The sequence below is a fragment of the Phaseolus vulgaris genome, chromosome 2 (genome assembly GCF_000499845.2).
Source record: "Phaseolus vulgaris cultivar G19833 chromosome 2, P. vulgaris v2.0, whole genome shotgun sequence".
NCBI lineage: Eukaryota > Viridiplantae > Streptophyta > Magnoliopsida > Fabales > Fabaceae > Phaseolus > Phaseolus vulgaris.
The window spans coordinates 25085094-25109749 of NC_023758.2; the positions used below are offsets into that span (position 1 = coordinate 25085094).

General features: G+C 29.0%; 2 protein-coding genes across 5 annotated transcripts; both read right to left on the reverse strand.

The window, feature by feature from the left end:
• Window positions 1-889: 889 nt before the first annotated feature.
• On the reverse strand, window positions 890-8625 carry LOC137811044 (protein PIN-LIKES 7-like). Of its 3 annotated transcripts, none has more exons than XM_068612611.1 (12): window positions 8525-8625; window positions 5292-5364; window positions 4266-4487; window positions 4024-4103; window positions 3389-3513; window positions 3025-3146; window positions 2728-2937; window positions 2314-2430; window positions 2087-2187; window positions 1943-1995; window positions 1660-1845; window positions 890-1548 (listed from the first exon to the last, which is right to left on the reverse strand). In XM_068612611.1, the coding sequence occupies exons 3-12, from the start codon at window positions 4401-4403 to the stop codon at window positions 1424-1426; spliced, it is 1257 nt and encodes a 418-aa protein (XP_068468712.1). In that variant the 5' UTR covers window positions 4404-4487; window positions 5292-5364; window positions 8525-8625; the 3' UTR covers window positions 890-1423. The 3 variants fall into 3 exon arrangements, with proteins under 3 accessions (XP_068468712.1, XP_068468713.1, XP_068468711.1); XM_068612612.1 differs by having other exon boundaries at window positions 5292-5423; window positions 8525-8584; XM_068612610.1 differs by lacking the exon at window positions 5292-5364.
• A 4193-nt stretch (window positions 8626-12818) lies between these two features.
• Window positions 12819-16449, reverse strand: LOC137811045 (uncharacterized). Of its 2 annotated transcripts, XM_068612614.1 has the most exons (6): window positions 16265-16435; window positions 15276-15391; window positions 15075-15192; window positions 14446-14545; window positions 13895-13981; window positions 12819-13139 (listed from the first exon to the last, which is right to left on the reverse strand). In XM_068612614.1, exons 2-6 carry the CDS (start codon window positions 15280-15282, stop codon window positions 12999-13001), a joined length of 453 nt encoding a protein of 150 aa, XP_068468715.1. In that variant the 5' UTR covers window positions 15283-15391; window positions 16265-16435; the 3' UTR covers window positions 12819-12998. The 2 variants fall into 2 exon arrangements, with proteins under 2 accessions (XP_068468715.1, XP_068468714.1); XM_068612613.1 differs by lacking the exon at window positions 15276-15391 and having other exon boundaries at window positions 16265-16449.
• Between the last annotated feature and the right edge of the window lie 8207 nt (window positions 16450-24656).

Genomic DNA, 24656 nt, shown 5'->3' on the forward strand with positions numbered 1-24656 from the left:
GTTTCTTATGATTTTTGAGAAAGATTTTGGTTAACTTTAGAGGAGCCATGAGGTAAAATAGTTAGTATTACGTGTTATAAGGACCAAGAAACAAATTTTTCAAGCCCAAGATATAATTTTTAGTCGTTAGGAAGTTTTTTAATAGATTTTTGTGAGGACAATTTCTTCCTGCACCATATTACACTTTTAACCTGCACCGTATATTTTTTAAAATTTCCAAAATTACTCTTATTTTGAATTTGAAAATCTAGAATAATAAATATAATTCGAAACTCAAAAAATACATTCCAGATAAAAAAATTGAAAAATACAAAATTAAAAATTCTCTCTGAATAAAAAATTTTAGAATTCAAAAATATGTTTCAGAAATTTAAATCCGGAATACTTTTAAAAAAAAAGTTTTGAAAGTAAATTTTATCAACACCCTCTTTTTATTTAAAGTTATTTTTATATTTTTAGGAACATTTTTTTCATTTCAAATAGCAGATTGAGTGTATGCAAGAATTAAAATGGTGCAGAGAGAATTTGCCTTTTGTGAGTCCAAATTTTTCATCCTAGTTTTCGTGCAATTTAGTTCATGTTTTGGTTACCTTTTGGATGGTCCATGAACTAATTTTTTGTATTCTTTATGTTTTCAGAATCCAGAGATAAGAACTATTTGAAATGCATTTTATATTGCAAGATATGAGATTTTTAAAAAAATTGGCTATGACCAAAAGTTTTGGAAGTACGAAATCATACTCTTTTATGTTCTTGAGATTGTTTAGCTCTGTGTTATGAGAATCTATAAATAATAACCACCAGTCTTATATGATGTGTTATGCATTGAAATGTTTGATGATTTTGTGCATTGTAAAGTAAAATATGTGTAATACATATAATAGAAGACTTGTTATTATACTGAAACTTCTATTAAATAATGGAAACTTTTATGACAATTATTATTATTAAACACAGACTTGTTACTAAAAAAACTTCAAGAATTGAAATAAAAATGAATAAAATACAAAGAATAATAATAATTGGACTTTCTTTTCTTTTTCCAATGGAGAACTCTATAAAAAACACTAAAAACCTAATGATAGAAGGTGGTCGAAAAGGAAAATATGTATATGTTGTGTATGGGGCATGATCAAAGCCATTCACTTCAGGCATCTAACTTCTTTGTTGTGTAGCAGGGGTTGATATAAGAGCAAGCAAAGCCAAAATTGCACTCAAAATTGCAAAAGTACCATTCTTCTTTCATGTGACCTCGACTAGGACAAAAGGGGTGAAAGAAAACTGCTGTGTACCACACTAGAGTCTGTCACACAGCCATAATATGTAGAAGAGTTTGATCTTCTGAAGAGTTTTTGTATTTGTTTTTTTCTTTTTTGTTTTAGGGTTGGCTTCAGAGACAGTGAAGTCAGGAACTGAAGACTCCTTAAGATAATAGCCACAAGAGGAATGTTGACCAGGCAGTGAGTGCTATGGCTGCAGCACTATATGTCCACAACAGAATAACTGAACACTCTTCATTTCCTACATCAAATAGCTGAGCCATGGTACCTGCGTGATAATTGCATTGAATTTTGTCAATGAGAAATCCATAGCTAATGAAAGATCAAGTAAAGGTACTTCAATTAAAAGCATGTGCATGGAATGGAATCTTTCACTTACTGATATTCATAGCCGGTGGCATGGCATACTGCATCACCAGCACATACTGAAACAAAGGATCAACTGGGAGTAAGCCAAAATTTGCTGCTGCTTTTACAATGAACAATCCAATCACAGGTAGTAGGAAAAGTCGGCCTATGATGATGCTGATGAGGGTCAATGGTTTGATAGTAGATGATTTCAAGCCTGCAATTTCAAGACAAGGTTGACTAAGTCATTTTTTGGACCATGAAATTGGTTAAAGAGTATGCTATGATATATATGGCAGCTAGTTTTTTTATACCTTGAGTGAGGTTACCACCCAGCAAAAGGGTGATGCAAGGAATGGTCCCATTCCTGAAAAACAATGAGTTCAATCAGATAACAACGTGGTTGGAAAAGAAATTGAACTGCAGAACAATTTGGTTTTATGAGCAAAGTCACGTACCCTAGTAATTGAAGAGAGTCTTGGATGACATGCAGTGGAGCATTGTCTCCGATTATTAGGTTTCTCAGCCATGCAACCGCACCGAAGAGGAAACCAAAAAACTGATGGTGCAAATAAGGAAGTAGGTGAATGTCAGAATACAATGAAGTAGTGCAAACTAGAGACCAAACCAAGAAACGAATCTAACAAAGGAAACAGAAAGGAAAGCAGAAGAAAAAAAAACTCACTGTTGCAATTGCTGGTGGTGACATGAGTTCTTCCAGAAACTGACTACTCACTTCCACTATTCTATGCCAGAGCGATTCGGTCTTCTTTGATACACTGGACTGACCTTGGTCTACAGGCTGAAAATTCACACCCCTTTTATTAACTATAGCTGTATTCGAGGATGTTTGATATAGATATGTGCTATATTATGCATGCTTTGATCAGGTATAAAGAAAATAATACATGCATACATTTGGATAGGAATTATACTAATCGTTAATTTGTTACTTGATTAACCGTGTGGATAATCACTTTCATGTAGTTAAATAGATTCTCACATTTTTTATTAAACTGATGCGTAAATGTAAACTATAATTTTCATTTTCAAAACCTTCCTTCGTACTAAAACAAGTATAGCAGGTTGTTGGTCTTACAATTTGGTTTTCAGTGTCACAAACATAGGTCGATGTCGGCACCTCAATTGAGTTTTGGCTGTCATTGTCCTTGAGAAGGAGAGTTTCTGCATTAGCATCAAACTCTTTGTTGGGAACCTTAATGATCTCAGCAGCCTCGAGTGCCTTAAATTTCAATGATCTGCTTTTTATAGTCTGAAAAGTGTAGGTCCAGATGAAGATGCCACCAAGCTACAATTAACATAACAAGACGAGATAATAAGATACACAACACAATATGCTACAAGCAAAATTTTAAATGTAAAATAGAGGCCTCACCGCCATAGAGAAAGATGCATAGGAGAGTGCATTATTGCGGCAAACGTCACGTGCACCAAATGGTCCTCCCTTCTCATCACAGATAGCAGGGATGATTACAATAGGAAGGTTGCCCATATTTCCTGATCAAGGAAGCATTCATGAAACAAGAACATTTTAGATGAAGTTCTTCTGATAAAATTATTAAGACACGGCTTAGAAGGAGTGGAAAATGAAGTATTGGGGGATGGTGGCATAAATTTTACAGTGTATCAAGACATGCATCCATGTCTAAAGACACAGTCAAATTTTGTCCACCTTCAGCTTCTCTATTCCTTCAAATTTTACTCTTGCTGAACATACTATAATTTTGATGCCATGATACCTGATGAACATGCAGCAATTATAAGACCTTCCACTTTCAGATTAGGCTTCAGTAATTTCACAAGTATCCATCCGATAATTCCTCCAATTAAGAAGGTAAGTCCAACGTTAACGGGCATAAACCACCTGCACGAAAGTTAAGCCGAACACAATCATGAAACATGCACAAAAATTCCATCAGTACTATCGGTGAAAAAAATATGTAACAAAATCAAAGTCTGTGTTATAATTACTAAGCTTATGGCTCTGACTCTGCCCCTAACAGAGGTTATTATATTCTAACAAAAATAAACAATGCAAACATGGTCATATGATCCGTATCCTTTTTAGAAAATGAGTGACGATTTTTAGTACACTGCTTGCTGGCGGAGGCACCAAAAGTGAACGTGGAATAATGTCACTTTTATAAAAATAAATACAGATGAATAAAGTTAGCAAAATTTAACACAAAATTTGACTGAAATCATAAAATTGCTTCATCTCTTTATACAAAACTTGGTTCATAAAATTGATTGCAAAATATAGTTCTTGCATGTTTGACAAAAACTGTTTTCGTTCTGACCAGCATTTCTCTAAAACTGACTCAAAAACCATACAAAGTACTTGAGAGTGGAAAACAAATCTATCTGTCCCTACCATGATATCATATCTTCTAGTGAAACACTCTTGGCGAAACTGGCAAATATAAGTGAAGGAGTGAATATAAAGAAGACAATCTGCAAAACAGGAAAAACAAAACACAACAAATGTTTGATAAGAACCATGCAGAATCTGTGCTGCATTTGTTGTCTATTAATGCAGGAACATTTAACAGGTGTATATTAGTACGTTAACCATTACACATATGTTTAATATGACGTGCATATATATTATCTTACCTTGTTCAAAGCTTTCCGAATATCTGACGAAAGAAGATGGTCGAAATACCGAGTTGCCATCAAAGCTCCCAATGCACTGATAAGAAGGACTTGAATAATTGGCATAGAAGCCACCTCTAACAGTTCCACAAAACCCATCTTCCTTTGACCTTCTTGTGCTGATCTACTTCTTCTCTTTGCTTAATATTACTCTTGAACTCTTTTCTTAGTTTTATTCACCCCCTATATACATAGCATAGGAAACAGGAAAGAACAGACGAGTCATTAGATCCAGGACAAGAAAAGGAAAATGATGAAGCGTGACAGCAACCTATGATTAACTAGTGTTTTGAAGTGGGGTCAGTGCCTACAACCAATCTGTGAGTATCATACTCAATATATTTACTGGACTAACTAGTGAGTGTAGTTTTGGAAACTGTAATTGACCGTGGTTTAGGTTCTTCAAATTGTGAAAAGACTATTAGATGATCTAATATCACCAAATCAGTTTTTAAACGTATTCAAAAAAATTAACTAAAAAAATTAGTGAATGATTTCAAATCAGCTAGAAGTTCATAAATGTGCATGCCTTACTATATGTGATGTCATTGCCTGGCTCCACTGCACCACTGTCGTATTATGCAGATCACGGAGTGGGTGGTGCAGTGACAAACAGGATCACTGAACTCAATGAAATCTTTTATATGCACTAATAATGTAGTGACAGATTCCTACCACATCTCCAACTTGAATCCTTATTAAACATGCAGAGAAAGTGACTAAAAACTGTACTTTATAACTGGCATGAAGAAACATACTAGTCCCCACGTATTTAACTTTACACCATCGTTAATTTATTTATAACAACATAGTATATAAGACAATTTCCTTGTTTATGGTCAATAACTATTTTGGTAAAATTTTAATCTCTTAAAGTGAATAATGACACGAAAGAAGATAATCCTAGAGTTTCAATTCAATGTAGTTCAACTTTTTGGGAGAGTTTTTTTGAAAATTTTCCCACGTTAATGAATTCCCAGAGCCTACCTCCCCGTGTGGATGGCTTTGTTCCGTGTTTGGCCTCCACGTTCCAACTTCAGCCCACCTTGCCGTTTTATCTCTATTATTATCTCCAGAAGTGAATGATTGATGACAACACAGCAAAACCAAGCCCAAAATCTATTTTAAAATTATTTTAATTGTTTAGTTTATTTATTACAGGTGGGATCACATCTTTTCTGTTCAATGGTTCATTTGTTTTTAGCTGGTTCTTTATCATTGTTAGTCAAAAGCAGTAACTTTTCATCCAGTCAATTCAAATTTGGAATGAAGATATCATTACTTGTTTAGAATAATTGAAATTGCATAACTAGAGTACGTCTCTTTTGGTTATGGTAAGTTACCCGAGTCATACAGATATTTTTATGGTTGGTAAGTACATGTACTAATACTTTTAGCAAATGTATCCTATTTTAGCTGCTTTTTTCTTATAAGAGTGATTCTCTTAAATTTGTTAGTGAGTAAACTTTAATTGGAAAGATGACTCAATGATATGAGGTAAATAGTTTTAATCAGGAGACCTTTGAACTCTTTTTATAGGTGACTAACTAATCATAATATTTTTTTGAAAATTTGGAGTATTAGTTAAATACTTCTTTTAATTTTATTCATTGTTTGCTGATAAAAAAAATAATACCAATAACTATAAACTTGTTTGATTTCTTCCTTTCAAATTTATCTCTATCTTTGAAAATGCATTATATGAATAATAATCTATTTAAAATATTTTATAACCTAACATAGATCATTGTCTAAGATATGACTGTACATATATCATAAATATACATCTTCATAAATAAAAGATGGAGAAAGAAATAAAAAAAATAAAGAATATAATCAAATTAAAAAAAGTCAAATAAAACAATTATTTGAAACAAAAGAAAAAAAATTAAAGTTGATAACCCTCCTCCCAAAAAAGGAAATGATTATGAATTGTACCAAAGTTGACTCTATAGATAAATTATTAGGTTTCAGATTATTATAGATTTAATAGATCTCCTTATGACATAAGATTGAATGTTAATTGTAGTTTTTATATGCTTAAAAAACATAAACGTATGTAAGCTTACAGTTATGTCATTATTGATGGGGTCTGAAAAGAAAATATGTGGTAAAAAATACATCTAAAACCTACAAATTCCATGATTTAGAAACAACCGACTAAACTTTGTTTCAGCAAAACATGTTTTCTTAGAAACCACGTGTCTGCAAAGTTGTAGTTGCAAAGTTGTGTTATAACTCTATCATCAGAGGTTTCGTAAGTACTTACACTTTTGCTCACATCTTTCCGAAAAAACAAGGGAGCACACTACACCTTAGCTGGAATGACAGTACAGGGAAAAAGATGAAGCATGGAATAATTCCACTCACATCTTTAACGATAATATTTATTATTTGACAATTCTAAATATAGTGTACATTTTTTTAAGTTTGGGAGCCATATAAATAAGTTAAAATCTTTGCTGATAAAAAAAAATAATATATAAATTGGTTGAAAAACCCAAATGTTTCATTTAATTTTATTTCTTATAATTGATAAAAAAAGAACTTACACATTTACTCTTTGTTATCGTATTTTCAACCAACTTTCCTTATCTATCAGTGGCCTCTAAATATAATTTTGTTTTAAATGTTATTTTGATAAAGATAAAAATTAATGATTATTGTTGTAAACTATGAAAATTATATATAAATTTATGGGTCAAATGAAAAGAATATATTTCAATTCAAACTTCCTGTCAAGTTATATATGTGATCACTTTATCTCACATGAAATCTAATCCAATAATTATAATGACATTCATAAGTCAATCTCTAATTACTAAAAACCACCAATCAAATATGATTATTTTTTTTATCTCTTTTTTATTTTAAAAATATTTACCACAATTATTTCTTTTATTACTGATTGATTATACACCCTGTCTTTGGGGTATATATATATATAGATGGAGAGAAAACACATAAAAAATTATATTAATATAAGTAGTTTACTTTCTCTCTTATGTTTTTTCATTTTCATTGGGCAAACAAAACCCTTCATTTCATTATCAAAACAAAGTAATAAAAAACCCTCATTTCATTTCAGAAAAAAAATACTAATGATGTTTAGTAGATGAGACGATAAATGAGAATAAATTAGTGTGTTTGAAACAGGAAAAAAAAAAGTTATAAAATAATTCTTAAAATAGGGAGTCTCAATATATTACTTCTGTTCATTTATTTCTATTGAAGAACTTAAAACTTGTAGTCATAGATATGTACGTGAAAAAATTTAGGTATAACTTTAAGATTTTAAAATATTTTGAATGGTTGATTTTTCTTATAATTATAAGTTAGAGTTTTAATGATTTCTCTGTGCATTAAAATGTAATTGAAATCTCAAACACCATTGATAAAGTTAGATTTACCTCCGATCTTAATGTGGTCATGGGATGAGGGAGACAAAGAGAAAGGAGGGACGCAAGGCTTCCCACCAAAATACTTTGGATGAGAACATGCGTGTGCTCCGGTTGCTTCGGAATGATAGGAAATTCACAAACACATGTACCATATGATATGTACATGAAGGTGAAAGACAATATTTTAAAAAACCCGTTCACAACCACCAATATGAAAATCGGTTAAAAATCTCACATAATATTTATTTATTTGTAACTAACTATAAATCTCACTTTATAAGAAATTAAGTTAGGTTTAAAGTTTATTTTTATAAAAGAAAATATTTTAAAACCTATCATAAGGAGAATTTGTTCGAGAGTTATGTGAAATTGTGAGTTAAGAAGGATGAACCTAAATGGTTTTCGCTATTCTCACCCTAACTCAATTAACATATCTAAACAAAAATCAACATCAAATATAAAATACGTAAGAAACAGTATCTATAGGGTTATTATTCTATATACATACATTTGTACGTATTGACACATGCATATATAGGTATAAATGCAACACACAAGCGTCCCCAAAGAACATCTCAGCAGCCAAAAAGTTTCCGACGAAACGGATTTTCTTTTACAAATATGATGATTATAGAAATCATCTGAAAAGGAAAACTAAATGTAAAGCTATAGGTCTTGAAATTGAGAAGGGAAAGCAAATAAAATCAGATTTTGAAACAGTGATTGATTCGAGTAACTAATGCATTTGAAACGAAAACATGCTTTGTGAGTGGAAAATTACAGTTGAAATGAATGATCAGAGAAAGAAGAAATTCAAACCTGGAGTTACAGAAATATTCAGCAAAAGAACAGCAAGGAGAAGTGAGTTGAGAAGGAGAGAAGATATTTGCCTCAGAAGATTGAGTTTCATATATATATATTGACAAATAGAGAAAGAGATATTGTTCTTTATCTCCTCCAACTTTGACCAAGTTAACAAGTCAATAACCAAATTCAATTTTATCATTCTATGTATTATTTCGGGGATATAGTTATATATATCATCTACTCATTAACACCTAGGCCTAAATGATTTTCTTTATTATTTATTTCTTTCTATAAAAAATAATCTACTCATTTATTAATACATTCATTATTTTAACGTTTATCGAATATAATTTAGAACTTGGACTATATATGTTAACCTTTTCTTTTCATTCCTATATTGTATGTTACATGCCAAGTAATAATTAATAATATAATTTTAATCAAATGTGTTACAGTGAGCAATTGATATTTTCAATTAAAGAATTTGTTAATTACACAGTTTTTTTTTTTAAAAAAAAAGGTATTTTGAAATTAATCAGAATAATAACCTGTCAGTATACTCTCTTGTACAAGTGGATATATTATTTCAAACTTATTGAATACATTTACATCTTTATACCTAATTGTTTTTTTAAGAAAGAATATTTGACAAGTTACAGCCAGATATTTAATGATAGTTGTAGATAAATTTCTTAGGATATATACTTCTTTTGAAAAGCAAGTAATTATATGTTAACAAATCTCTTTAATTAAATATTGAGTAATTTTTAATCAAATGTCAAGTAATTATATAACTTATCCCAAAAACAAAGACTAATCATTGAGAAGAAAAAAGTAATATTGTCAAGGATCTTAGAGTGCATATAAAGTGGGTAAATTCCCTTTAAACATAGTTTAATAATCTATATCATCAAAGTAACATCACCAAAAATAAATCTTTCAAACAGAAATACGTGTAATTACTATTATGTCTACCAACATTAATTAATTAACTAATCTTAATAATAATCGTTGAACCACTTAAAAGGCTATTAAATTATGTTATAATCAATCATATCTACCTTGGAAACAATATCTATCAAAATAGATCTCAAATCTTATCTTTTTAATTTTTGCTAATTGATATGAAATGAACGTCTTGTTATTTGACTTCGTGATCATATGATCTCACACTATGTTATGAAATTAACTTAAAAGTTTGTGAAAAATGTTTACTATATATTTTTTCTATTGTTTTATAATAATAGTTTAAATTTGTTTCACTCAAGAAAAAAACATTTATTTTTTATTTTTAATGTCATTTCACATATTAATTTCTTTCGTTCCAAGATCGAGTCATTAGCTTCCTACCCAATATATAAACAAATTATTATAGAAATCTTGTTTGAAAGCATAATAATATGTGAATAGTATATGACGTGGCAGAAGTCGTGCCAAGTTGATATGATTTCAGTATGACGGGACAGAAGTCGTGCCAAGTTGGCACGACTTTAGTATGACATGGCAGAAGTCGTGCCTAATTGGTACGACTTCTGTATGACAGGGCAGAAGTCGTGTCAAGTTGATATGATTTCAGTATGACGGGACAGAAGTCGTGCCAAGTTGGCACGACTTTAGTATGACATGGCAGAAGTCGTGCCTAATTGGTACGACTTCTGCATATGAAGTCGTCCCAATTAGGCACGACTTGCCTAAATTTATAATTTTTTTTAAACGGACATCATTTTGGTAAAAACCAAAAAAAATAATCCCATCATAGTCAATAAACCATTCAACGTTGCTTGCTATTTAATAAATTCAACTTTAAACAAAAACATAGCTTAAAATGAGAATTACAACATTCGACTGGTATTAATTATTGAGCCACCAAACTTTGCTACGTTATAATCAAGCTCATCACATTGATTTTGCAGAGAAAACTTTATTTGGAGCATAAATGAGTTTTTTTATAATAACTTTCAGAAGAAAATAAAATAAATATTTTAGATAACTTAAAATTAAGTTATGTATAAATTAAAAAGTAAAATTTATATAAGAATTTTTTTATATATTAACCTATGTATAAATATAAATGCATATAAGTTAATACTAACTTTTATATATATATATATATATATATATATATATATATATATAAAAGTTAGCTTAAAATTTAATTTGTGCAACAATTCATTCCATATGAGAGAAAAGTTATCTAAAAAAATAATTTAGTTTTATCTCTTTTTATTTAACTATCTAGTTATTTTAACTTTTTTTTTAAATTCAAACATGGTCGTCATTATTGCATGTTTTTTAAAATGTATATGATCAATATTAACTATGACATAACTTGTCATGATCAATATGTCAACATAATTTCATTTGTCATCATCATATAATCATCATATAAATTGCTGATAAAAAAAATCATATAAATTAATAAATAACGATAGTGCTAGAACAAAGTTGATATTATTCTATAAATAAACTTAAGAGTTACTTTTAAAATTTAAGGTTAAATAAGTCTTTGTCATCTTTAAAATTTTTCCCGTATTAAATTTGATATATTTTTAATATTCAACATTTAATAAATACTTTTAATTTGCTCAATGAAGTAGTTTTGTTATTCTTGCGTTAACATATAGCACATATAATAATTTTAGTAGCAAATGTACATATATATTAGCATTTGACATAGTAAAAATAGCATTTTAATAACTATTAGAATCAACATATTTATCAAATGTTTGACATAAAAGATAATGATTTTTTTAAGATATCGATACAAATCAATTTTGAAGTTACCAACAACCTATTTAACCCTAAAAATAATATTACTATTTACTGATAAACAAAAAGTATCAAGCAAGAAGATTTCATTTATTAATACAGTGTTGCCTAACGAAAATATTAAACCGTTGGTAAAAAGATTGTTTGTCTATAGTAATAGTGATGTACATAGTAATATTACATTATATTTAAATGTATATACTAATTTTATATTAAAAACTATTTAATCAATACAACGTTTAAGTATAAATTGTTAATATTTTTACTAATAGTTCAATTTTGTTTAGACCAAATTATGCCAATAAAGGGCAAATCAAAGCAAAGTTGTAAATTTTGCATAAATTTATGCGTGAGTTTTACAAAGAAGCATGCATGGTAGTGCTTAAAACAGAGCCAATACATTTTTTGAGCTTATTACAAAATAAAATGGTTTTGCAAAATTGCATATATATTTATTTTAATTTTAATTTTTTTAAAATTTATAGTGTTTTTAACAAATATTGAAGATTTCACATTAATTTAAAGTATAATTAAATAATAATAATAATATATAAGAGTAAATCTTGTCTTACCAAATCTCTGTCCGGTTTAGGTCACCTTAAAATATATTTTCTTTATTTACAATTGTTTTATTGCATAAGTTAGTATCACTATTTTTAGAATGTTTTTTTCCTAATCGATTAGTTAAATATAATGTCTGTTTCTTTGACACAATTATCAAACGTATTTTATATATTTATATATGAAAGAAGAAAATTTGGAATGAACAACAACACTTGCATGTGTTTTGGCACAATTTTGTGGGCATTGGGATGTTTCAGTGTATCTGTCAGCATCTCCATTCCAATAAGTGAGGTTGTTGTTTTCTGATTTGGCTTTCCTAATTGTTTACAGTAAATATTGATGGCCGTTGACATTGATTCATGCATCAACTTTGTCTCTCTGATTCTTATGGGGACGTTATCACCCATCAATGTAACAGAGAGGTAACTTACCAATTATTTCTCTCTTCAGTTATATATATATATATATATATATATATATATATATATATATATATGGAAAATGTTACTATTGTCAAATTCTGCTATGGATTGATAAATAGGATTCTGTGGCAAATTTCTCAGGAAGTAGTTATTAATTTGAAAGAAAAATATGCAGATTACTTCTTTAGAATCTGTGTATAACTTAATTTAAAAACTAATGACAAATTATTTCACTTTACTTGTATTTTTTAAAAGTGTATATGAAAAATTTCATCGGAAAAAAAAAAATAAGCATTTAAAAGAACTGCATATTAGTTTCAAGAAATTTCCCATAAATACTGTCAAATGCTTCAAATGTTAATAATAATACAAGTTTCCGACGCAATCCACAATGAATTATTGGTATAAATTGTCATCGTCACACAACCAGTTGTGAACATAATGATAACTCAAATATATACTTTTGCTGGAATCAACTTGTGACAACTGCATACATTAATATATTTAATTATGCAGAAGCAAGTTACGGTCATCACTTCACAACGACAATCTGTTTATACTTTATAATTCTTATTTATCAGGATAAACCAGAGTTTCCGCTAGATATATCTTATACTTGAACAATGAACCATTATAAAATGAAATAGTTGAATATGATAAGCAAATTTAACTCCTAAAACTTAAATCCAATAACCAAAGTGAATATTTTGTGCTCAAATATCGTCAAATGATTATTGTACGAAAGGTTCCATTTCCTCAGAGTTCGCTGCCAATTCATCTGGGTCTCCTCCATCTGACTTCAACTCTGCAGAAACACTATCTATGGCAGAATTCAGCTGCGCTATTTTCTCAGTCATCACCTTGCGAGTCTTCTGTTTTTATCACTCATAAAAGAAAATAACAGGAATTTAACTATATTAGTTTGTATGACAAAAAGAGAGGATAAGTTAATTGATCAGGTGCAATTGTCACATGTTCTTTTTCATTAATAAATGCATATGAGAAAGTTTGATACGATCAATAACAATATCCAACCACACACCAAAATTTCGCAGGCATGTTAGTGAGTCACTTTCTTCCCCAAAAGATGTCTCCCATTCCACAACACAACCACTATAGAAGCACTTACATTGTAGCTCAGAAATGCACATCCCTCGGCCCCCTCGCCCCCCTCTTTTTGCCTGATGTGGTTTCATACAATATTTTTAATTTCTGATATATTCCATTATTTATAAGGATTTACCTTCACTACTTGCATAATACACATAGATGACTGTAAATAAGTTATATTAACAAAGAATTTAGCTTATTATATTGTGCTTTTTATGTCAATGTGACAGTCTTACAAATATTTACTTATGTGCAAGTACTGTCCTCGGTCATTCAGATTTTCTGGTTTCATCACTACTCATATTTTGGGTCATTGATTTCAATTGTTGGATAAAACTCATGAGGCTGTACAAGGCACCAATTTTTGGTAATGTTTTTCCTTTTTGTGTTGGAGGTGGGAGGAGTGAATTTCGTATACTAAATATAGGTTATTCCACTTTAATAAACATTCAGGCACACTCAATGACCAGAATGATAAACTTTCAAGTAAAGAGTCACTGCGGGGAAATTTTCTGACCTCCAAAGCTTTCTCTTCATCGTACACAAATTTTGGAAGTTTCCTCATCAAGTTTTTACGGTCTGCTCCAGCTATTACCCTGCTTATCTGCAGTCAAAGATAATCTCTTTACACTCAGTAAACAATCTTTCAAGTTAAAAAATCGACATATGTACATATCAGACCATTGCAAACAATTGCAGTCCATAAACCAGATAGAAAAGGTTCTAAAATCTAGTAAATTTGTCCTTTTTTCTTTCCAAGTGCCTTTGGAAAGAAACCCTAACACAACAATTATTGAAAAGCAACATATATTTGATGATTCCAAATAGAGCTGACATAAATAGATGCATATTGAAATTTAATACACCCATATATAATGAGGGGAACTATCTTGCGCCTTAAGAAGAAAAGAATGATGGAAATTAAGTAATGCAGAATTCAATGTGTAAATGATTTGTAATGATTATATTCAAATCTGATTTGAGCAAAACTACCTGTAAGAAAAGAGATCTGCCCAGACACATGAAAAGCAAAGAGTTAAAAACGGACAAAGTTGGTTCTGCACATACCTGAGGTGCATAAAGACAACCCAATGCTCCTACAATTACTCCTCCTAATATAAAACCACCAACAAAAATACTTCCACCACTTGATCTTCCACCATCACCACTGTTCTAGCAGAGAGATTAGAAACACTACGAAGTTAACATAATGCCAAAAGGTACCAACTTGTTTAAATTATGCTGCCAATATTTTAGACAAGCAAATGAATTAAATGTAAGATACAGTTGATGATCACAACACTATTTAATTAGAAACACAAAATGAAACAACAAGAATAGCTGGAGCTTAATAATATTTGTGATACTCACGATATAGTCAACTGCTTTTACTGTTTGTGGTTTTTACTTGGTTCATTACTCGGTTATATAAGGACGTGCAAATAGGAGACAGTTTCTTATTATCGACCAGTCATCCATGATAAGGTGGATCAGATATAGCTTTCTGTTTTATATATCGTAAGGTTATTAAGATAACTGTTGTAGTTTTCCAGTTTTTAGAAATAGCATTCTCTTTGAAAATCCGTATGGCTATTGTTTTATTTTAACAGCCGAAACTATACTCTAGCCTTGTATTAAACAGTAATGTAACTCCCACCCCACAAAAAAGAATGCACAAGAAGGTTAAGTCCTCCTACCCAGCTCGAATAACAAGTGGCTGGTTACGTGATGTTTTAGCTCTAAAAGAGGAACCTGGAAAGTGTTCACCAGAGCTGATTTTCAACAAGCATTTCTCCATCGGCATCAATGAGGAACCTGATATTAATCCAAGTATTAGATTTCTGGAAAATAACTAAAAAAAGGGGTGTTGTTGGATATGTTGAACTTTAAAAAGTTACCATTCATAATTACAGTAGCAAGGATCAAACACCATCCTTTATCCCATGAATTTTGCTCAAAGGTGTTTTCATTAAGATATTTGCCACACGTACAGATATATAAAAGTCTCTAAAACCTGTAATGATAAAAAGACCCATATACTTTACCCAACACTGCATCTCCTGACATCACAATTATGTTCTCCAAAATTATATTAACATTGTAAACAGACTTCAACACAACTACAAAAGGCAAAATAAAACAAAGAGCAAATATAATCTGATCTTTGAAAGAGGTTACTTGTATTGTTTTGGTTTTTCAAGATTTTCTTATACACAAATTGGTCATGAAAATGTTAGCTTGCTAACAAGTTCACTGTACCAATGTCATAAACTTGCTAACAAGTTCATATCTTTAGGGATCAATTTGTACTTATGGAAACTTTTGGGGGCCAAAACAACACGATCACACACAAGTAGCATGTTTGGCAGCCCAAGTATATATTTCTCTAGACAAAACATAGAAAAAGAAGGCAGCAGGCATGTACCATCCACCTCCTCAAAATGAAATATACGTTCAATATGCTATAGTAGGTTGGACTGAAGAATGACAATGTCTATAGGCATACACAATAATCAAGTTTAGTTCACATTCTCATCTTCCACATGTTCATTTCACCCCCAAACAAACTTCCCCACTATCTGGAACCAAACACCAAAGTCACACGCAATCAAAACCATTCCAAAAACACGTATCTCCTCGATTTTCAAAGGACCCAACAAAAAAAAAAGGGACTTACGGAATATCCGAGAATTACAAAATACACAAGCACAAATAAACATAAGCGGCAAACTTGATATAGTGAACTACGTCAGAAAAATCTAAGGGAGAATAGTGGAAAGTGCAACTGAGAAAAAAAATGTAAGGAAGAAAGGGAACAGTTTTTCACTTTAGAAAGGTGCCCTTTTGGTATGAAAATGATAACGATGAGGGTGATGGATGAAATGACCTGAGAGAAAGTGGGTTTTAGGATTCTTGGGCACAGCGATGAAGCTTGATAGAGTAGCCATTCCTACGAAGCCAAAATAAAAAACTTGCTTCTTCCCTCCTTTCCTCTGTTGTTATTTTTGTTAGTTTGCTTGTCCTAGGAACTATAAGGGAAACAGATCCTAGTACTTCTCTTGCTTCGATAATGTCGCTAGATCTCGTTTTACTTTCGTTATAAACAAGACCGTTAAAAAGTTGGGCTTTGGGCTCGTTTCTTCGGGTCTTGGCCCATCATTCTGCTTTATGGGTTTCTATTTTTTTTTCTGGCAATTGCTTCCTGCACCCAATCAATTTTAACTCGCACCCAACGAAAATTTTAAAATCTCATTCTGCCATTTTCACACATTTGCTTACAGATTTTAATATCCATAAGTCATTTTTATACATTCTGAATTTCGAAACTCGGAAGGTCATTTTCATATTTCATTTAAGCTTCTGGATGATCATATCCAGAAGTGAGTTATGAGTTCTGAATTTTCATATCCAGAGTGGTGTATTGTAAATGGTACTGAAGATTGAGATCCGGAACTCATTTATGTTTGCTTACGGATCTTGACATCCGGAAGGTCATTTATGTTGTCCAAATAAGCTTTTGGATGGTGAAATCCGGAAGTGACATATTAGTTCTGGATTTGTATATCCAAAACTTTGTAATTTGACTTACGAATATGAGTATCTAGAAGGCAAAAATTTAAAATCATTAAAGACAAAATGGACATTTCATATGAATGTGTTGGGTGCAAATCTGAATTGATATGGTGTAGGGAGAATCAGCCTTTTTTTTCTTGGTATTTAAACTAACATTTATATTTCAAATTTCATGTAAGTTAAAAAAAATCACTACAAGAAAAATCCAATTTATCTACGGAATAAATCCGTAGGTAACAGCCAAAATCCGTAGGTATATCAATATTACTTACATATTATCCATTGAAAAAATCCGTATGTAATGTGGACGTCGGTAATTTACCTACGGATAATGTGTCCGTGGGTAACGAAAACAGTAGTTACCCACCAACTGCAGTCCGTAGGTAATGTTAATATACTTTATTTTTAAAATTTTAATTATTATTTGAATCTTTTTTTTTTCAATTATTATTTACATATATTATTTTTTGCTCACTTTTAAGATTATTTTTAATTATTATTATTTTTATCGAAGCCAAGTCCCTTGAAGAATGTCCATAAAAGCTTTAACCATTACACCAGTCAAGTTTTGTTGTCATGTTATGATTATTATTATACTTATGAGTATAATTATCAATATAAATATAATTAATAAAATAAAAATAATAACATTATTCATATATTTAATATCACTATTATTAATATTGTTAAATATTTTTAATATTATTAAATATTTTCAATATTATTAAATATTTTTAATATTATTAAATATTTTTAATATTATTAAATATTCTTAATATTATTAAATATTCTTAATATTATTAAATATTCTTAATATTATTAAATATTCTTAATATTATTAAATATTCTTAATATTATTAAATATTCTTAATATTATTAAATATTCTTAATATTATTAAATATTCTTAATATTATTAAATATTCTTAATATTAATAAATATTCTTAAAATTATTATATATTCTTAGTATTATTAACTATTATTATTATTAATATTATTAAATATTCTTAATATTATTAAATATTCTTAATATTAATAAATATTCTTAAAATTATTATATATTCTTAGTATTATTAACTATTATTATTATTAATATTATTAAATATCAAATATTATTTAATATTATAAAATATTATTAAATATAAAATATTATTAAATATTATTTATATTATTAAATATTATTAATATTATTAAATATTATTAATATTATTAAATATTATTAAATATTATTAATATTATTAATATTATTAATATTATGATTTTATAATTCTTCATATTATATTAATATTTTTAATATTATGTAGATAATTATTATGATAATAGGTGGTAAGTAATAGATATTTGTGGGTAATAGTTCGTAGGTAATAGAGATTCGTAAGTAATAGTTGGTAGGTAATAGAGATTCGTTGGTAAAAGTTGGTAGGTAATAAGATTCGTGTGTAATAGTTGGTAAGTAATAGAGATTCGTAGGTAAAAGTTGGTAGGTAATGCTGAATTTTACCTACGGATTCAGAATCTGTAGGTAATGTCCGTAAGTAATGTTGTTCGTAGGTAATATCCGTAGATAATGCTAAATTTACCTACAAACTCAGATCCGTGGGCAAAAATTCGTAGATAATACAGATTTTTTTTGTAGTGAATACTCATACAAAATAACATAAAAACATTTATCAAGTTATTATCAAATAAGGTTGTATTTTAATTTCTATTAATGATAAAAAAAATTATTCATTGTTATCAGAGATAGAATACAAATCCTGTGTCCTTTTTGTTGTCATAATAATTTAATATAGATGACTCAAAATAAAAGAGAAGTCATTGGCACTTAAAATAACGAGATTAAGTATGTTTGGGTAAATTTTTCCTTAACGACATTTACGACAATAAAATATGAAAAATAAAGTATTTTTTAAAATTAACTTATACCAATTATAAAATTATCTTATATTAGTTTATTTCAAAATATTATTTTAACTTAACCATAAAACTTGAAGTAACTGGTATTGAGTGTCATAGACCATTGTTCATTTATAATAATAATACACATGAAAGAAAACAAATTCTGGTTTTTCTCCAAATAAAGATTTCTATGTACATATTTAGGCAGAGAAAAAAAATAAAATTAAGATTTCTATGTACATATTTAGGCAACAAAAATTCTAAAAATCTAGAGAATAACTTTAGAGTATAAATGATATATCACTACAAGAAAAACGCGAATTATAACATTACATACAGATTTAATTTCGTATGTAAATTTTGGCACCAAAATATAAAATTTGCAGTGAATGAGATTCAAAGCCAGGTTCCTTCAGATAACTCAAAGAAAATTTAACCACTACACCAAGCAAATGCTTATTATTATTAACAATATTAATATTAATAATATGAATATAATATTAATAATATGAATATAATATTAATAATATGAATATAATATTAATAATATGAATATAATATTAATAATATGAATATAATATTAATAATATGAATATAATATTAATAATATGAATATAATATTAATAATATGAATATAATATTAATAATAATATTAATAATATTAATAATAATATTAATAATATTAATAATAATATTAATAATATTAATAATAATATTAATAATATTAATAATAATATTAATAATATTAATAATAATATTAATAATATTAATAATAATATTAATAATATTTATAATAATATTAATAATATTTATAATAATATTTATAATAATATTAATAATAATATTAATAATATTTATAATAATATTAATAATATTTATAATAATATTTATAATATTTATAATAATATTAATAATATTTATAATAATATTAATAATAATTATATTAATATGTATAAATTATGTTAATAATAATAAGTATAATAAAAATTATAATATGACCAAAGAACTTGTCTGGTCTAGTGGTTAACTCATCCCCTGGACACTGGAAGGACTTGGGTTCAAGTTCTGGCTATGCCCAAGCAAGATTATTTTCACCGGATCAGATCAATGTGCGTAAATTAATAAAGTTAAATATTTCAATTAATGGTATGGATCCTTGTGCTCGTGCGTTGTCAGGTAAATACTTTTTGTCACCGAAAAATCTGAAAGAGAGACAGAAAGAAATCAAAAGACCCTAAAAGAGAGAGTAAGACAATCTATCATTTAAAGTTTCATACTTACTATTGATTGTTCTCTTGTTCTTACATTTTTTAACAAGTCATCAGACATTAATATGTGAAGGAATTCTCCATGAAAATTATTTGATGATTTTAAGTGTTCTCTTAGACGAGTGAGAGTGACTTCTTTGTCCGGAAGAACAAATGCATGTAGAAAAAAAAAAAAAAAATCAAAGATCACATAGAGGGATTTTTCGATTGAAATCTTCAAGCCCTCAATACTCCGAAATAAGTTTCCTCCTCAAGATTGAGAAGTTGATCCTCCATATGGGTTCAAAGAAGTCCAAACCTTGAGAGAAATAAAAAATAATTGACTAAAGAAAGACTCTAATCCTATCATGTGTATTTACTCTTTATTTATTTATTTATTTATATATATATATATATATATATTCTTTGTATGTTTTGTATGTGTTCTACAATAAATGTTAAAACTATTTGTAATACTTACAGATTAGTTATAAAAAAAATTATTGAGGAATTATTTTTAAAAAAAAATGTGTTTTAGGTATAGAATTAATGACTTTTTCTTTAATTATTTAATTATTGATTAATAGAAATTCAAATTTATATATAGTAATTAAATTTAACACCACTTTGATAATATAATTAATTATTGAAATATAAATGATTACACCTTGAATAGGGACGACAATGTGGGTTGGTCCGTCACACGTAACACTACAAGAAAATCATCAAATAGAAATCAATTTTAGATACAAAAAATAATTAGTTGCTATATTAACTAAATTAGAGACTAAACAAAATTGGTTTCTAAATTACTTTCTATTATTGTTTAATAATTTCTAAATTGGTATCTAATTAGCTATCAAGGTTTTAACTACCAATTTTGTAAATAAAAATATTCATTTTTTCGATTGTAAAAAGTAACAAATATTTTTATTGAATTTGTAAATAAAAAAACAAGAAAAAACATTGTACGAGGGGTGAGCTAGCCCCTATTGCCATCCATAAGCTTATGTGTTTATTTAATTGGATAACTTTTGGTTTGTTTGTATTCTAAATTTTGGTGTGATTTTGTGTAATGTGAGATGTGAAATATGAAGTTGTAATAGAGACATAGTATTTTCAGGAAAAGGAAATACCATATTGAGATTGTTAGGATGTACATTGGCTAATGCTTAGTCTATAATGAAGTATCCTGACTCTACTAATATAACAACAAAATCATATAGATGAAGTTATTAGGTGGTGAGAGTAGGTTTATATGAATGTGTGAGTTGTTTGAAAGATAACTCACTTAACATGTTATATGAATTAATAACCATGTCATATATATAACCATGTCATATAAGGTCATTTCATATTGAGAGTATTATGTGCATAACTGTGTGGATTCATAGTGAGGTAGCATGATAGGTGCAAATATTTGAGTCTAAGTCAACATACAAGTCTTTTGTAAGTAGAGTCAAGTATCTATGTGTTTGTGAATCACTAGAAGTTTGATATGAGAAAGATGAATTATGATTTTTTATAGACACTTTATTTCTTTATGAGAATGTATGGCGATTAATGTATTTATGCTTATTAATTAAAGTTACAAAGAAATTTTTAAAAATAGTTAGTTTATCATATTGTTTGTGTTGTGTTTTATTTTCTTTATATGCGATGATTGTGTATTTAAACAGAAACATATGATGTTACAAGTGATAGAAAATTAAGTTCCATAGTGAGTAGATAAAATGTTTAATTTCTTGAGAATTTTTGTTTAATACATCTATACATATTAGGTTTTCTACGTATTTTGAAGTAATGTACAACTTATATGTAAATATTTATTTTATATATCATTGTTCTCGTCGGTTGACTCGACGACAGCTTCTAGCCCCGACTGTCTTCGTCTGGAATCGAACTTCCCTACTCATAAGAACGCTTCACCTGTAAAGACAAAGGGCGCCCTTACGGGCGTTTGCACTTCGACGCTCAAGTCAGTAAGGGCTAAAGAAACAGTAATGTGTGTAAAGTAGTTTCAATCTTAGAAACGACATACCTTGTTAGGGTTCTTACCATCCTCTTTATAGGTTGTATCTAGGGTTACTTTTGTGTTGCTCTCACGTCTCTTAGTGGGCTTAGGGTTCCTAGGAGAATGTCTTTGCGCCACTATTACACAATCTCAGCGTAATCTGGCGCATAGGACTTCCCTTTTCTGGAGTGCATAGACCTAACAACGTAGCCGCCAAGGTACCTACTCATGTACCAACACTGCGACATCATCTGTTCTATGGGTGCCCTAAGTATTCACGTGCCATGCATGCAGTCTTCCCCTAGAAACCCTAACTCTAACGGGCCTTAGTGCCTCCAAGGAACACGTTCTTGTGTCGTACCCGAATGTACCATACACACCCCATGCATGATCCTCTTGTGACTTAGGTCCTTTTGGTATCTGGGTGTTAACTCATATTGTTCGTGGGGCCCAGCTTACGTGGCCCACTATTGTTATCATTCCACCGATGTCCCATGTCCGATGTCTTTCTCTCAGGTCGATGACCGAGGTCTGGCCTGTACACAAACCCCCCAATCTCGAACTGTAACTTGTTTTAGCGAAAGAGGCTTTAAAAGATCGCCCGCGGCGACCTACGTGGTATTGGGGTGACAGAATGTGAATAGTGCACCGAAGTGACGTCTCACCATACTTTTTTTTAAACAGCGTACACGTGGCAAGATCAACAGCTAAGACCCATTGCCGCTTGCGCTTCTTCGTATACGTTAAACCTTTCAAAACCCCTACGCTCCTTCACTGTTTCATTACTTAGCATTTCTCAAGCATTCCATATTCTCAAAATGCTCTATCTGCTTTTTCGAACCTTTCAACCTTCGAACCTGATAAGGGTCTAATTTCAGTAATATTTCATATTAAAATATAGGCACTTATGAAGATTTATTGCTAATTTACATATAAAATAATCCTTAATTTATGAATTTATACCTTTTTACATTTTTTATGAGCTTTATTTGAATAAGAGCATTTTATTCCCAAATTTGGTGTTAATTGCAGATTTCTAAGGAGGATTGAAGATTTGGAGTAAAGGAGAATAATTTGAGCTAAAAAGAGAAAGCTGGAAGGTCCCATAATGGAAAAAGATGCAAATAAAGATTGAGTTTTTTTATGTTTTATCATTTAGCCCATTAGCGCGACATAAGAAGCAACCTAACCCTAGAAAACTAGGATAAATAGAGGGCTAGAGGCTCAACCCTAGTGTGCCAAATTGAGAGGAAAACACCATAAAGTGAATTGTAACCCAATTGGGAGAATGGGAGGTGCTAGAAGTATGCGTGGCTAATTCTATCCTTTGGGATTGAGAGTAATCTACTCAAACTCTTATGTATTGAGGTGATATCTTATATATTAATATTTAGTTCTTGATTGATTATTGGTATTGTTGTTTTACTTTTAAGTTTTCGTGACAAATTGAGAATCTTATAATTATGCGAGGAATCGATAGTTAGGGGACATTCTTAAGGAATTTATATGCGAGGAATCGATATAAATGATTTTTATACCGGCATCAATTTCAATCAAAGAACTTAATATTGACATGCTAATCAAAATACATGAGAGTGAGAGATGAAACCTAATCCCTATTTTTTCAATTGAAACAACTAGTTCTTTGTCTATTTTCTTATTGATCATTGCCAACACAACCACTCTCAATACACTTTTAATTGTTTTGTTCTATATTTAGGCGATTATTGTACTTGATAATGAACTGTTCCTTGTCGAATCGATATCCGTCTTTAGGGACAATTATTACTTCTGTCAAAGCGGTGCACTTGCCGTAAAAAGTCATCAAGTTTTTGGCGTTAGAGAACAAGTTTGATTTGTTGAGTATAGTTTCTTAAATATTGTGAATATTTTAATTATTTTGGTTTGTTTTAATTTTGTGTTTATATATGTTACTGTTTTTATTTTGTTTTAATCAGATTGTTTTGATTTTATTTTTAATTTGCAGTTTTGCTGTTATTATATTAATTATTATTTTGATTTTAGTTGTTTTTATTTATTTTCAGATTTATTTTAATTTTTCTTTGATTTGATTTTAATTTATTATATTTGATTTTAGTTTATTTTTATTTTTATTTTATTTTGATATTGTTTTGTTTTATTATATTTTATTTTAGTTTTTTTTTCTAGGTTTAGTTTACGTAGTTTTATTTAAGTTTACGTAGTTGTTATTTATTTTTTTAACTAATTATTTTTCTTTACTAGTTTTAATTCGTATTCTTACGTAAGCTAGTGTAGAATTTTAGTTAGTTATTTAGAATTATAGTTTTTAGTTTTATTTTATTGTAGCTTTATTTTATTTTGTTTTTATTTTGTTCCTATTATTTATTTTATTCTGTTTTTATTTCTTGTTTTTATTGTTTTCTTTTATTCTGTTTTTAGTTTTTATTTTATTTATATTTTTTTTCTTTTTTTTCTGAATATTTTTGTTTTATTTTCTCTTAGTATTATTTTAGTGTTTTGTTTTGTTTTATTTTATCTTTAAGTTTTAATTTGTAGTTTAGGTAG